The 17,325-nt window shown below is 35.2% G+C and overlaps 1 protein-coding gene and 1 long non-coding RNA gene across 2 annotated transcripts; one reads left to right on the forward strand and one right to left on the reverse strand.

The window, feature by feature from the left end:
* Positions 1–2,493: 2,493 nt before the first annotated feature.
* LOC143894631 (uncharacterized) lies at positions 2,494–7,095 on the forward strand. Its single transcript, XR_013256135.1, has 3 exons — positions 2,494–2,901; positions 4,976–5,125; positions 5,578–7,095. It is a non-coding gene; the product is annotated as an uncharacterized LOC143894631 (long non-coding RNA).
* A 3,075-nt stretch (positions 7,096–10,170) lies between these two features.
* Byn (T-domain transcriptional activator brachyenteron) lies at positions 10,171–17,182 on the reverse strand. The gene is made up of 6 exons (XM_077400679.1): positions 15,294–17,182; positions 13,927–14,022; positions 12,418–12,661; positions 12,135–12,288; positions 11,815–12,012; positions 10,171–11,408 (listed from the first exon to the last, which is right to left on the reverse strand). The coding sequence occupies exons 1-6, from the start codon at positions 15,611–15,613 to the stop codon at positions 10,495–10,497; spliced, it is 1,926 nt and encodes a 641-aa protein (XP_077256805.1). The 5' UTR covers positions 15,614–17,182; the 3' UTR covers positions 10,171–10,494.
* Between the last annotated feature and the right edge of the window lie 143 nt (positions 17,183–17,325).

The raw sequence follows: 17,325 nt of genomic DNA on the forward strand, positions 1-17,325 counted from the left end.
AAATTATTTTAGAATTGGTCGTATAGTTAAGTGCAATTATATATTCAATTTTACAGTAATACGTATGAATATATTATATGAAATATAATTTTAGTAAAAAACAAAAATTTTAATGAGATATATTTATATGTAAGTTTATAAAGATTTGCAATTATACTGTGTTATTCAATTATAACAACACGATTAATTATTAATTATAATATCCAATTATATCAATTGTGTGCGGGAATTTTCTTTTTTTTTCGGATCTCACGTCATTCATTTTGTATATCTTATACATTTTCAATATGCGTGCCGCATGAACAACATGCACAATCACGCATCTTCATATTTTCGCGGTCGGTTTTTATACATTGAGGATAATTTCCCGTTATTAATTTTTGAATAATTTTGTCCGCATTATAAACTTCAATTTTTCGCGGGATATAATTAAAATGTTCATACAACGCGAAGTAAAATTTTTTTCTGTACTCGATTACAATTCTAAATTAAAAGAACGGATCACAAAGAAACGGTTATTCAACATTCTCAGGTATAAATAACGAAATTAGTGATAGAAACATTTTTCAATGTTCAGTGTTGTTGCAGTTAGGTTTTATAAATTAATATATATATACTATATTTGATTAAATTTTAACTTCTTGTTGTACATTTTTTTATACAATCGATGCTCGCGCGTAATTCGTATCGAACGCGACGATAATAATCCGAAAATGGAAGGAATTTTTCTCCTTCCCTTTGATCTGGTCGAAATGCGACCAGATTGTATATGGCCAGGAGTGACAAAGGTAAGTCCGATCTGGCCTGAAGAAAGAAGATTGTGTACGACAAAGGTAAGTGGTCAACATTGACCACTGTGATGATATAAGTATAAGGTAACATATAAAATGGTTTTATATGTCTATTTATTTGTCTCAAAGGGCTACTAAGCTCCTTCTATATTTTCTCGCATACGTGCGAAATTCGAAAAAACATAATTAAATTCCAATCACACGCGTATTAAAACCTTCAATTCCACATTTTTCACATCTCAAGTGATCGGTTTCACTTGAGGTATCCCGTTCAGGTATCTTGCTGGATCAACCAGCAAATCAGACATATAAATCGTGTCGCGGACTTAATTAAAGCTTTGTATGTTAGATTATAACATAGGTAGGTAGGAAAATGGATAGAGGTAGGACTATTAGAATACGGGTAGGTAGGGATAGGGATTCTGGTAGGCAGGGACAAGGGCAGGGGGGATACAATTCGATAGAAAAAATTGTAGACAAAATAAAAGTAATGTTCTTAATATAATAATAATAAATATAATTATTTATTATTATTATGTTTTTAATAATAACAATTTAAATGTATATTAAATAATACTAATTTTTGTATTAAATAATTTTTATATTAAAAATTATTTAATATATTTTAAAATTTAGTATTTTATATTAAATACCAATTTAAATTTTAAATAATATCAATTTTGACAGATGATTGTATTCCATCCCATTTTATTGTAAATATATGATGTATAATTATTATGTATATATTATATACATATATGTATTATGTATATATTGTATATATCAAACCAATCGATATCAAAAATATGAAATTCATATAATATTAATTGTAATCGGATGCGTATAATAAAACAGAAATTATGTATATTGTATATAAAGTAAATTGTGAGAAAATTTTATTGTATACATTATATTTTAAATTTTGTAATGTAACTCTTTTATAATGTTGTATACATATATTGTAAAGTATATATATAAATTGTAAAAGAAATAAAATAAATAATAAAAATGTAACAAAATGTAATTGTAAATAAAAGAGGACCGCCGATCGCGGAATTGGCGGAGGTGGTGGAGGGCTTCTATACGTTGACCAGTTTCTATTGGATGAAATTACATATCAAAGGATATTTAAATTAACATTTTTTAATTAAAAATGCTGAGTCGTTTGTGCTCGCAGATTTTCTTTGCATCCGCAATGAACATTTTCTCTCGAAACTTTGCATTTTAAGCAACCTGTGTAAAGAGGTCTTATCGAACAATTCCCAAATAATAATCAGCGTTAATTACATTCACGCATATGTGCCCTTTATCTGCGTAAATAGTGCTTATGAATACGTCACTCCGCACATTTTTTGGAGTAGCTATGATTTACCTTCTTGTTTTCAAATTGAATTAGCAGATGTCTAGTAGAACTTTACAAAGCTTAAAACGAAACAAAATTAATTACATTTTATATATCATAAAGTATATTTTATTTAACAAATTTGTGTTCCAAGTAATCATTTACTAAGGAAGAAATACAATTCTGATGATATTAACCTTGATATGTATTATAGTGAGTCGATCGATAACTTTTCCTTGCAAATTAATTTTATTTGAGAAACACATTGTGTGTGTGCTTTAGCATTATTTATCCAATATATTCCACCTCCATATATATATATATATATATATATATATATATATATATATATAAGAATAGCGACATCAAAAGGACCGCCTGAATTAACTGAAAAACACAATATGCCTTTAGATCAACAACAAATCATGCCGCTCTCTTCAGTTCGTTGTTTTTTTCTCGGCCGCATGTGATCGAGTGTATTAGTGCATATCAAAGAGACCGACACATTAAAGCGCTACCGCACCTATAGAATCGCAGACGTCGCGTCGCGGCGTCGCGACCAAAACGGGGAGAAATTTCACTTTCTGTTTACTCTAGTTTCATGTTTAGAAGCTTAGTCTCTGCGCTCCTGTCGAAGTGGTGACATCGCTGTTCGTCACACTCGTAATTCGCTCGTGATCGTAGAAAAATTGCGAAGTGAATAGTGTCAGAATAAATTCAGGAAGGAACAAATGCGCACGTTCGAAAAGTCTAACCTTACGGTACAAAGTAAGTACTCGTAATGTCATCGAACAAATTGATTGTGCGTTGTTTCCGAAGCAACGGAGCACCGTTGACAAATAGGAGAGATGTCAATAGAAGAACGATAATAAACAACATGTCGCGGATTTGCTCGGTGGAGTGCTAAATATCTCAGATGTCAGAGCAGCCACTTGTCGAGCAAAAGATCTAGGTTCAATTACTTGTCAATCCGCGTATACGATCCTATAAAGACTTCTACTTTGACTATATTTTCATCGATATTTGTTAACGACGCTCGACCATTACTAATACGCAATTCATATGAGGAATTTTTTCCGGAATTGCGCATAATCTGGCAACCTTTATTTACCTTTATTTACTTGTTGCGTAATTCTTCACGCTTAACTCTGCACAGGATTATAATAAGAAACTATATTTTTGGGATCTTTATAAATTCCTTCTCAAGTAACACAAATTTTTTAATTTGCGTTAAATCAGCCGATTAGATGAAATTAAAAACAAACAATAATCTGCTCATTTCCGAGAAATAGAATTGATACACTATCATATTAGAATTTTTTGATCGATGATTTATCTTACAATCACTCGCTCATTTTGTTACGGAATAATTAGCAATTGAGTGAACTACAAAATCGATGCGTATACGATGCTCGAGTTCGTAAAGCTAACGCTATAGATCATGCGCAATTCGTAATAGATTCACAAAGATTCATCGTTTTCTAGAAACTGTAGCACTAGATTATGCGTAATTCGCAATTCGTAATTAGTAGATTCGCAGAAATTTGTCGTTCAATAGTATAAATAAACTCTTCATATTTATCTACGATTCGTTGTTTCTGTAGCTCTACTGTATGCATGAATCAAATTGACTGATTTATGGTGATTCACGCTCTTTGATTTCGTAAAAAAATCGTTCCGCTAACAAATTGGTATGAATGGTAAACGAATGTGAACCCGATTTTTTTTCCCATTTATGTACAACATTCACGAATCTCATATGAATAGTGAATTGCAAATCGTGAACCACGAATCTAGCGCAAGACTATGCATTTTCTCGCTACATCATTTTTTATCAAAATATTATCTAAAATAGCACCTAGTTGCACAGTTTCTACTCTGTTTTTGCTTCGAATAAGCTTTATTAACTTCAGCGTAGACACGTGAACAATTAAAACTAAAAAATTCCTAATTAAAAAACTGTACAATCTGGTATTGTAAATTTAATAAATTATTTTATGCCGTACACATAATATAAACCTAGTGTTGTATTTCTTGTGAGAATTAACCCTAGGTATACATTATACTTATTTATCGCATACGTAGATACCACACTGGATTCTGAAGAACCCCTGATACTTCGAAAAATTGTAATTATCCATAAATAATAGTGTTTCAAACTTTACCTGGGATCTCGAAGACCCCAGAATGTATACCTAAGGTTACTCCGGTTCTACATTGGTCATATCGTAGCATAATTCGTAAGAAATTGACTAATTACAGTCAGATTTGAGGAGAATAATCGGCTGTGATTGGTCAATTTCTTACGAATTATACTACGATATGACCAATGTAAAACCGGCCTTAGAAGAAAACTCACAGTCCTCCGATCGACGTTCGTCCATTTCTTTTTCTCTGGAGGTGGGAGACGAAAAACGATTGGTTGCGTACAGCCATTTTGAAACTTGACCTGGGATTTCCAAACCCCCATGTTAGAAAACACATTAGATCTTGCTATGCTGAAATCGTTTGACCTGGGAAGAAATAAAGAAGTTGCAAATTTACGGAGAGTAGAGACTGGGAAATAGGTGTGTTTTCGGTATTCGTTATCTTTCTCTCTCTCTCATTCACCTTAAATTTTTCATAATATTTCATAGTATTCAACAATTATATTACAAGAAAGATCACATTGTTGCCGGACAGTTATGTTCTTTAGATTGACTCCGTCTCTTCCTGTTGTTGCTTCGGAAATAATACGTATTTATTCGTTGTCTAAAAAAAATTGGAGTAAAATTGTATCAATATTACCGTTCTAGATTTTTGACGCAACCACCATAGTACAAATAATTATTGTATTTTTCAGGTATGTCTAACAAAGTAGAAATCTTCAAAGTAAATGGGAATAAAATGTATAAATGCCAAAAGTGTGGCGAAATGTCAAAACGACGTTTTAACGTAGAACGCCATTACAGACGATTCCACGAAAAAATTAAGCCACAAAAAACATGTTGCGGTAAATATATTTTATATAACGTATAATAAAATATTCAGTTTATAAAATAATCAGAAGTAGTATATCTTTCCCTGATTGCAAATAGAGATCAAACTAAAAATGCTGATCCAAGTATTCGAGATTTATTTCAGATTATAATGTATCTAAATTTTAACTAGAAAATGCTGTGAATAAAATAACGTAATACATTGTTTTGCATGAAATTATTATATATTTTATGAAAAATAATAAATACTTTTATACATATTCAATTATAATCAATGAAACCAAGTTAGATTCCATATTTTTTTCATGTGTATACGTAGAAGATATTCACACTCACATACAGTGTTAAGATATAATTATATATTTTTTTTTATCTTTACAATATGTTAACATTTTTAAACATTTTTTTAAACGTATTGTTATATTGATGTGTAATATCATATTATATGACAAAATTATTTTTTCAGACAAAACATTTTATACCAAAAGTGATTTTTACAATCACAGACACAAAATACACGAAGAAAAGAAAAAGTATTCAAAAGAATACAAAAGTATACAAAATCAACAAACGTCCAAGTTCCAATGTCCGGCTGTTCTTAAAGTTGAACAGCCAAACACAAAAGAAATTTTGGTAGAAATTCAAAATAAGACTGACATTTCGCGATCGCCAATTGAAAAATTAAACGCACCAAAGAAAGGTTTTTTGAGTAGATGGCAAAAGGATTTCTGTAAGTGTAAAAATAGGAGATCAGCGACCAAACGCCCATCGCGACGTAGAGTTCCAACACATTCGCTGAGTGTGACAAAAGAAAATATAAAAATATATAATGTTACAGAAGAATCGAAGGAAGGCATAGATAGAGCGTTATACTCCATTAAATTTTAAGTTTTTTTTTTTTTTTTAGTTTTATATTGAACGAAATTTGTTTAAAAAAAAATATGAAAACAAGTGTAAAAGCTAACAGTTCGATATATTACATGTAATTTAAGAACAAAACTGTACATATGGCATTTATTGACAAAACTGATATATTGCTACTTCGGTTATTTAAGGAGTTTAATTTTTATTTTATTTAAAATTTATAATATTTTTGATAGCATTTTGTTTTTAAAATATTCTATTTTGAAATATATGTCACATGTTTGTTAAATAATAAGACTATAAAGCGGTAATTAATCTTTTATATTAAAAAAATTACGCTATATACATAATGTTTGCCAAAATATTTAACAGACCGTTAATAATACGTTGCAAAGCAGATAATCTCTTACTTAGTTTTATTCGCGCTCAAAGTGTGTCGTTGCTTTTAGCTATAATAGTAAAAATTCCTTTGACGTGAATGTACAGTATGGATTTATTTTAGGTTCATAGTATTGTCAGAAATTTCTTTTATCATCGAAGGCGAAGGACTATAACCGAAGTAATTGCAATAAATCAGAATAAAGGATAATTGTCAAAAAAAAAGACTGCTGAAGTTTTAACTAGGGCTTTCTAGAAATGTCAAATTAGTGACAAGAGATCTCAAATTTTTTATTAATTATTTTAGAGTTTTTAGTAGGTTTTTAAGTATAATACTGATTACATTTATTGGTTATCTAAGATTATTAAGGAACGCAAAAATAGTCAAATAATTTTTTCATTAAACTTAATACTTGTAATTTTTCATTTATTTTACACGTGCATGCATACATACAGAAACTAGAAGGCAAAATTAAGTTGTTCAACAACTTCAAGTTTCTGTTAACAAGATGAAATGATTTTTGATTTCTTTGGAATAATTCTTAGACATAATACCTAAAGGTTGTCGGCTACTGCTTTAAACGAATTTAACAAATCTACGACTCGAGATTACGATATTTGAAATATCAATAATACGTTATAATAGGAAATGTACAAATATTTTAATATGCGACAATATGTATCTGTTAATATCTATTACATTATGTACTAGAAGAATTCAGATTAAAATCTTGTAAAATCATCAGAACTTAGTAAATCTTTATCCCGCCTGTATAATTTTTATTAGAAAATGTGAATTACGATCTGTCACGAACAAATGTCATTTTTATACTCTCTTCCTTAATTTTCACATCAAATTTATATTGCAAACATGATTGCTGTGCTAATAGCTTTCCTTTTAGGCGACATTTCTTATATATAGACAAAATATATTTACAAAAGTAATTTGCGAAAATCTAATTCACGTCCATTCACCTTCTATAATTACGTATCTGTTAGAAAACGAGACGATAAAAAAAGAAAGGAAAATTAACAGTACGTAAATATTTACGAATCGACAATTCTGTTATGACTGCTGTGTTTTTTTTGCCCATGAATTTTTCCTTCTATTGAATTTTTCTTCCCGTTTATATTAGCTTAAACTCCTCATCAAGTTCGCATCTATTTAAAAATTTAGTGCTATTTATATATATATATATATATATATATATATATATATGTGCTAATTTCTTGCTCAAACCGTTTATCAGCAAATTGTATTTAAAAAGAAGGGGAAGATAGCATCTCAATATCAAGTTTTTGCGTTAAATGTTTTTTATTCTAACATTTTTCGTTTTATGTTTATTTCATGTTTAGTTTATTTTCTTGAATTAAGTCTTTTACTGTATTGAACTCCATTATCGGTTTATTCACATCTTCAAGAATTTCTTATAAAAGCATATCCCGAAATATCAATCAATCAGTAACAATTAGAAATAATGAGTGAGAAACAATAAGTAGCTGAGTAAAAATCGATTGATTTTAACTCGATATTCTGATTTAATTTCACTTGTAACCTTAAATTAACTAATAAATAGTATTGTGAAGAAATCAAGGTACATAAATTATAATAAAGTTCCAACTATTTAAACAAACATTTAAAAAATTTATTATATCGAACGTACAGTAATAATATTGGTACAATTATGACACAGAGATTTTAGAGAAGTTTAAATTATATTATACTTTCTCTAACGCGTAACATGTAAGAAGAAGTTAGTGGAGTACAGAAAATATTTAGATAATTCCATACATTTTATTATATGTACCTTCACATCCCTATAACTGAGGAACTCTACATCCCGATGATGTGATTTTTTTGTCTTATTGTCAGAAAGGGGGAGAGCGATGCAGAAAGCATATTGTTGCATCATTTGATTTCTTCGTGCAAGGGAGTGATCACCTGTCACGATTGAGTATAAAGGGTAACGCGCTTATGAATCGTTAGAGGCGAACGTGCTGGCTACGTGGACGAAAAGCGTTTTACAATTGTCGCGCGTGATTGCATACCTACACCGATGCATGTATGTATATACGATATGTGCTATCGCTACATGGATTTGTCCATGTGTACGTTATCTGAGACCCGAACACTTCGAATAACGACGTGCTAGTTCTAGTTTTAAACGATCGAGCAATCGTGTTTCGTTAATGGCATGGCTGATTCGTTTTGATACACGAGAATATAAGAAATAAAATTCAGCATCTTTTCATATGATTTTTATACAATTACTCCGTTTCATCAAAATATCTTGAAATGAAATGAGTTTTGTATAATATAAACATGAATATTATATAAATTATGTACTATTCGAAACACGAGATACTCAGAAAATTTCAAACGCAATAATTATCTTAAGAGTATAGTGTGCGTGATTAATTAAGTTGCGTAATTAACCACGATTTTCCACGATTCATTTGCGTATTAAGACGGTGATATTCATCGAAATGAATATTTTACGTTTTATTTGTTCAAATTAAAATGATAGAGAATAAAAATTACAAATTATTAGTGTGATATTTACAGATAACAATTATTAAAATTATTTTGGATATATCTGAATAATATATCGCTAGAAACTATAAAACAGAAATAGAAAAGATGAAGGAGTACGGAGAGGAAAGACTAGAGAGAAAAGGTCTTATTGGTATCGTCTTATTGAAAGCAACGCCTTTTTGACAGAAAACCATAACGTTTTCTTCAAATCAATCGGTTTCAGATGGTTTTGCATCAGGAGATCAAAATAGCTTCCGCTGGTCACAATTTAATTCCTGGACTAGGACATTCATAAAAATGCATTGAACTCAGAACAGGATTACAATGAGTAAGTGACACGTAATTTTTTATTCCTTGTATATGTAGATGCATTATTTTTGCCGTTTTGATTTGATTCTACTGTGCATCTTACTTCTTGTTGATATGAAATTTATGTAATGACCACAAACATAGTCTAGAGTTGAAATTGCATGGACGCAATGAACATTATACATATAAAGTGCAATTAAAATAATTAAAAGGGACAATTTTCTTATTGTTTAACGATAACGCGTGTTTATCGCATGTTATTTTCTGTCGGAAATTTAGGGCTTTGAAGAATTTATTTTATCTTATAGGAATACATGCAGGAATCCATAATCCTTTAATATTCTTACCTGCTGCCAATAAGAGAGAAATAACTATGTAATAAATAATGCAATGCACAAGATATGTTTCACTTAATATTTTTTAATCTCTGTTTTTGGTTAATTAAAAATCAATGTTTTTGCGATAACGTTAAGACATTAATAATTTTTTAATTATAGAAAATTATTATATAAAATAAATTAATTTATAAAATAAAATATAAAAATGAAAGATTTTTCACGAATTCTTCACGAATTACATACAAACGGATAATAAAATTATATTTAATTAATTTTACAGATGAAATTTATTTTAATAACATTTTTGCTGAAAACTTTTAATTATTAACTTCGAGATTGGAGAAATTTGATTAAAAGATATATGATATTAAAAATTAGAAAGGTGCTATAAATGATGATCTTCTTGACACAGTTTTTACTAATATGAATAAATAATCATATGATGAATATCTTTACTAAAAAATTGATTCCAATTACTTGGCTAAGAAATTAGCTGTTAAAAAGTAATGTGACGTAGAAATAGAATATTCTACATAAAATTTTATCACACTTGAGAAATAATTTTACTTTACATATCACGCATCACATTTATAACATTAAAATCTTATTTATGATATGGACAAGACAAAGATGATAAAAAAAAAGAATATTTTATCTGCACTTTATTTTCTCATGACATACTTGACATAGCTATTAATATTCGCGATCGATTAAGAATACTACATTATTTAGGACAGATCGATACAATTTAACATCTATTGTGCGCGATAAGAATTTTCTCAATTAATCGCCGCGTTTAATATATTTAGCATCGATCTGATGTCGCATCATCAAATCATCATCGATTGCTGTGACGATATTCTCCACGTTGACGATGTTGCACACGATACTGAGCTCGGGCGTGCATTTTCGCGTACGCGTTAATGCTCGTGCATAATTTCCAGTGTATAAATTCGAGTCAAATGGCGGTGGTCTGCGGCGCCGGTGGTGGTGTCAACGGCGTCCAAGCGTTCGGCTGCTCGCCGGCGATCTCCGTGTCCTGTCGACGATGATTATGATGATGATGTGGATGATGATGATGAGGGTGGCGATCGACAACCGTGGTCAGGTATCGTCTTTCGTCATCCTGCTGCTGCACCTCGTTCAAAGCGTCTGCGGTTTGCTCAGGATAACCCATCTGGATGTGGGGATGCTCCTTAGGCGGACTGTCATACTCTACGCTGACCGGCGAAGACGTTTCTGTCTGCGGCAATGCCTGCAGATGCAACATCTGCGCTTGGGAATGATGCTGCTGCTGCTGATGATGATGACGATGCTGGTCGGGGGTGGTCGATTGCACCGGCGAGGCGTGATGATACTCGTGAACGTATTCGTTCGCGTCCGCCGGAGGAACGGGTTCTCCACTTTGTGGATGCAAGCCCGCGTGGTGTAAACCTGATGCGTGCGAAACGGAACCGTACGGGGACATCTGGTGATGCAGATGAAGATTCAAGTTCAAGTAGGATTGCTGTTGCTGTTGCTGCTGTTGTTGTTGCTGCTGTTGCTGTTCCAGAGTGCTGGAGTGTATCCAAGACGAGTCAGTACAGTGTCCGCCGTGTTGCTCCTGAGACGATAAATTCGACGGTACGTACAGAGTGCAGCCGGTCACGGTGGCCGTGGTGGAGACAGTACCGACCACGGCTCTGCCGAGGACCGTGTGCGACGTTGGCGACGGCGACGGCGACGTCGGCCACTCCTGCGACGCGGCGGGCGGCAAGCACGCGGAATTGAGATTCTGCAGCGATTCCGGACTCCGCGGCGACCAGGCCGGAGCCGCTACGTAAGCCGTGGAATGCAATAGCGGCATCGGCGCGTACGCGTCCGCGTGCTGTTCTGTATATAAAAAAAATAATTAAGCTTTTTTCCACAAAATTATGTTTTTTACTATCAAAATATAATAAATATATTTATATATATATTTTTTACAGTGTCTACATATCGCTATTCATCTAACGACCGCAATATAAAAAAATTACGATACGATAACGACACTTCTGCCCCATGCAGCGGATTTTACATATAGATTTGTGACACTATTATAGCACGTAGGTAACATTTTAGTCCTACTTTTTATGAGCTTAACTTAAAATCGAAAATTTTTTAGTTGTGACAATATTCTTTTAAAAGTGTATATTGACATTATATTGACATTGACACAATGCATGTTTGACAAAGTTTTAACGTCGACAAAGATTTAATTAAGATTTTAATTAACAGACAATAAAAAAATTTTACCTACCATCTTGGACGTACTTGTGTCTCAAAGTATAAGGCGCTGCTCTGCAGGTGCTTCTATGCCCAGATGTGGTGACGGTGCACGAATTAGAGAAGTGATTGCTAACACAAGCCGATACTTGGTTTTGCGCGACGGCTATCGCCGACGCTGCGTTGTATTCGTATCCCATTGTAGGTTGCGGTAGAAACAATGCGCCTGCATCTGTAAAATGTTATTCGTATTAGGAACATTTAAACATTGAATTCCGGTTTCGATTTTCGATTCATTTTCAATAATCTTCTCGTTCATATGTTTACTTTACATTATTGATCGCGTCAACTCACATTGCGGATAAGTCTGTGAATCGGCGGGCCTCTCCTTGGCATCGAGAAACGCCTTCGCGAATGGGTTATATTTGATTTTCAGACTCGTAACTTCCTCGTTTTGATACGCCGTCACCGCGATGAATTGCGTTTCGGGGAAACGATAGGTGAGAACCTACATTGACAACAGGATAATTATGATGATAAAATAAAATAACTGAGAACTATCGAAATACTGTTAAAAATAACGATATAAATAATCCAAAAACACACGAAGAAATGAGAGATAAAAAAGAAAACATACCGTTCTCTGTTCTTCGGCACCCACTCGGACTAAATGAACACGTGGCTCGTATTTGTGCAACGAATTCAGCATGATCTGCCCATTACCGTTTGACTTATTCGTTAATTTGACCTTAGCGAATGATATTGCCTCTTTCATCCAATGGGCTCCGAAATTCGGGCTTTCCGGATGTATGTAAATCGGATTAGGCGGAGCCACTTCCGCCTTCCCACCTGGCACCCATTCACCGTTGACGTATTTCCACCTAATATTAATTCAATCAAAGAACAAATTTTTTATCTTAATTAAGACAAATGATTTATGTAAACATAATGTATGTATTAGAGGTACTCATTTCTTCCCCAATAAAGGACTTAGATTACTTCTATTCTTCTTGCGGAAAAAGCGAACGAAGATAAGATAACAACGATTCGATCTCGATGAAACGCATACTCCCTCGTCTTCGCTAATCTTCGGTTGGGAGCAGTCGGGAGTAGAAACGAGAAAAATTGTATAAGATGATTCGATGAAGAGAATTTACATTATTTGTATAGGATCAACAGGAAAATCGTATTTCGTCGTTCTTTTTCGATCTTCCGAGATTGTTTTGCGAAAGCTATTATGAGGCTCTGGAATGCTTCTCGGTTCGTTCAACACCGATGACGAATCGCTGGCGAGTTAAAAATAACGTACTAACAAGTTTAGAATCAACTTTAGCGACGTTACGTGATGCTTGAACGAAAGGGGTACGGTAATTACCACCTGTTAGTGTCCTTCGCGCCCCCGCGTTCCTTCTGCTCGCGAGATAAATCAATGCAAATCGGTAACGCGCTCATCCGTGTTTACTGCCTACGTAATATTTCGATGCTATGCGCTTTCTACCCTGCTCGGCATAACTTTGCAATTTGCACAATTTCCGCTTGCTATTAATTAAAAAATGATTCAACCCTTCACCCGACAAATGCCGGGTCAAGATTTAAATTTTAGAATTGATGGCAAATGCATGAAATAAATATTTGAATACATTTGCAACGCTCATGTGATATCTGAAACAAATTCTCTACGTGTGCATTGTACAAAATTAAAACAGATATCGTATATATCTCTTTTATAAGTAGATTTTCTACGACTTCAGTTAGTCTACAATTTTAACGCTATTTTTTTTTAAAGAAAAACATTTGGAAGGCGTGGTGAAATAAAAATACCATACGTAAAAAAGTTTCTACTCTGGGATAAAAGATGAGTTTGTGTGTACGACCACCCCACATTGTGTCATTCACCGTACCACTTCTCGTCATTCAAAAGTTAAACTTTTTCAGTTTAAATTAAATTATAACTCAAAGTGAAATTTTTAAGAAATTATTTTTTAGAAACTCTTGATTCTAATTCCTGAGAAATCTCGACGTTTCATACATATCTACTTAAGAAAAGAAAACTTAAAATTAGAGAAAAATTAACGTGGAAGTTAGTTATTGCTTTGGAGAGAGTTAAGGATACATTTGCCGAATTACGTATAAAACTGCATATTACCTATGCGGATCGACTTGCACGAATTCCAGTAGCAGAGTATACATAGCTGCTGGTTCCAAACCACGTGCAACGACCTTCACCACGGGAAACATCCTCCTACGGACGAAAGTGACATGTCAGAAACGCGCAAGACACCGATCGTAAAGCCCCGGGATCTGCGCGCGAGAGATCGATGCCGACGATGGGATCCACGGTGTGGATCAAAAGATAACCGACGCGCCGCGAACGTGGACAGTGTCTCCTCGGCGCGACTATACATTTACGAGCCGCGTATTAATAAAAACGATTACGGGGGGGGGGGGGTTGTCGACTGCGGGTGTGCAGGTAAAGTGCTTGCTCGTAGGCATCAGCTCGACAGGAGAACGTTTTACAAGAGGATTGTAAGCATCGTAAAGTTTTATTGCCGACGGCTGAATCTTCTCACAATAATCCCGGGGAACTCCGTCTTTCCACGGGGATCGAGCCTTTATCATTCACTATGGCATCCTAAGTGTACGTCTTGCTCGATATTATCTATTTCTTTACGACAAATAAGATCAAGATGGGAAACTTTGTCTTTTCGCGGATCGGTCTTTGTCATTCACTTGGCATCCTAAGTGTATGTCTTGCTCGATATTCTCTGTTTCCTTACGGTAAACAAGGATGCGTAAACATGATACGCTTTTCCTAAAAAAAATTTCCGACCGTCAGATAATTTCCGGCCCGGGCGTCTATCTCATCGACTATCATCTTAAGATTATGATCGTCGAATTTTCGGCCCCAAAAAAAGCCAAAAAGTCAACAGGAGCATAGTCTAAAAAAAGGGAGGAAAAACGAAAACACTTTATTTATGCGCTGCACATGCCGTACACTTTGTTAGTAACATATCGATTTACTGTCAAAAAGTATATGAACAGAACTTTCAACGGAGAGAACTATATTTTGTAAAATAAAATGACAAAAAACATGCGTAGTTAGATTGAAATAGTTAGTTTCTTTCACTTTAGCTTACGGTAATGTTTTCTTGCTATGAAATGGAATGAGAAAGGTATTAAAAGGCGCTATTTTTTAAATCTTAAATTGTCAGTTTCCGGTTTTGCTCGCTTAAAATTTTAGCTAATGATATTTTTGTTTCCAGTAAGCAAATATTTCTATCGGATATCGGACGTCTATCGTGAGTGGAAAAATTGCGATAGTTCATTCTTATGAGTTTCAGAGTATACGAAAATCGTGAGATTGTTTTCTCGCGGCATTCTCATTTCGAATGTTCGTCGCTTATATAGTGTATGAATAATAACTATAAAGAAGTTCAATGGTATCAGAAACTAATCCTTCTTTCGAGATAAAATATTTTTTATTAATCTTCCAATTAATTCGTACATATGTACCTTCCATTTTTCGTGACGATCATCTCGTTCGTGATGCACTGAAATCTAGTCCAGAGTTCCCGGTCTTCCAGCGACAAAGACAACGGCAATCCTTGACTCCCCGAAATCGCGGCAGGAGGCCCGAGACTCTGTCTCGCGATCGAACCCCGCTCTTCGCGATCCTCTCGATCCTCCACAGGACTCGTTCGACTCTGCCTTCCGCCACGCTCTCGCTCGCGATCTCGCTCCTGTTCGCGTTCCCTTTCACGCTCCCGATCGCGCTCATGGTACGAGGAACGCGTTGGAGAACCCGGCGTTCGCGGCGCGCCCGCCGGTTGCATCTTCAGCGTTCTCCAATACGTCACCTATACCTCAATCCTTTCACCCTTTCCGATATATCCTCAAATTGGAAATTCAACCGATATTCTGACCCTCGAAGATAATAATATAAACTGTATATGAAAAAAAAAAACCAGAAAACACATGCGATGTAGTAAATTTTCCAGACAGACTCTCACGGCGGGGGAGGGAGATGAAAATCTGGATTGCTTTCGCCGTTGATCGATTCGGGGCTCCCCGAATTCGCGATGTTCCGCGAGAAAATCGGATGCGATCCCGCAGTGGGCAGCGGAGGGGGACGGAAAAGCGTCGTTCGTCGCGGCACCAGACGTCTCCGTCGGCGGCGGAGGATAGGTCGCGTCGCGAGAATCCGCGCCGCGTGGCCGTAGACTCGTAACACTTGGGCGCGATATTTCACACTAGCCGGCGAAGACTCGCCGAAGACTGACCGGCGGTATATCTGCCTCTCTGTTCTCACTTCGCGTCCTCTCTTTCTCCGTTCGTCGATGGGTACGCGGCCGTCGAGAGAGGCACCGGCCCGAGTCGCGTTCGCGCTTGCCGGGTGCTAATTACTCGCTAAATTAGGAGCTCACGGGTGCAGCATGGCGGTACCACTGCGGTGTCCATTGGTTGAGGACGATTTGACCGGTCGCCCCGTCGCCACGACAGCGGGTGCCGCCTTCGGTGTCTTGCCTCCACCAATGGACGAGTGACTCGTCTTTACAAATCCACCACGGTTGGTGGGTTCGACAACAAACACGTTGTTCGGCAGTCCGCCCACGTCGCCGGTCGCCAGGTTCTCGATTAGTCCTTGCGGACAACGTACGCGGATCCGCACGTGGTGGACCGAATCGTCGCCGTAATCGTCCCTTTGATTAATCGTCAATCGGTCGCGAATTTGTCTCGATCGAAAATATAAGCGTCGCACGGCCGATGGAAAAGAAATCGTCTTTCCAAGGCCGCAAGAAAGTGTTCCTTTTCGTAGACCGGATTCGCGCGGCCGCGACCGAAGTCGCGGCAACGAGACATGTCACCTTTACGAGTTAATATTTGCGTCTGTTGCGCTCAGGAAAGTATGCGGCGCGTATTTGTTCCTCGTGAGAGATAAGTGTTGCTCTCGTTGACAAGGTATAACGGGCCTCGGCGTATACGTAAAAAAAAAACTCGAGAAATCGTTGCTCTGTCAGTTACTCTAATTTCTATTTAAATATTCATTTTTAATACGAGTGCTAAAAAGAAAAAAACACGAGTGTGGGATTTTCGATAATACATAATAATGACAATTGTCACGCGAAAAATTAAACGCTCCAAAAAAAAAAGGTTTTTTGAATATGTGGCAAAAGGATTTCTGTAAAAATAGATCAGTGATCAAACGGCCATCGATTTCAACAAATTCGCTGAATGTGATGAAAGAAAATACATAATATTACAACAAATTGAAAGAAGGCATAGATAAAGCGTTATACTTTATTAAATTTTAAATATTTTCTAAATAGGTGGCATGCATGCGCTTGAATTCATAAAGCTTGCGCCAGATTATGCACAATTCCGGAAAGAATTTCTCTCACTTGAATTACGTGTATGCGTATATGCAAGATGAGAAGATCTAGGAATCGAACAAGTGGCTGCTCTAACATTGAGTTATATTTAACACCCCAGTTAGCATTAATTTCCATTAATCCATTAGCAAAAGTGAGATAGAATCAGCATACTT

This window comes from Temnothorax americanus, unplaced genomic scaffold, assembly GCF_048541705.1.
Source record: "Temnothorax americanus isolate GAGA-0224 unplaced genomic scaffold, ASM4854170v1 Scaffold14, whole genome shotgun sequence".
In the NCBI taxonomy this organism is placed as follows: domain Eukaryota; kingdom Metazoa; phylum Arthropoda; class Insecta; order Hymenoptera; family Formicidae; genus Temnothorax; species Temnothorax americanus.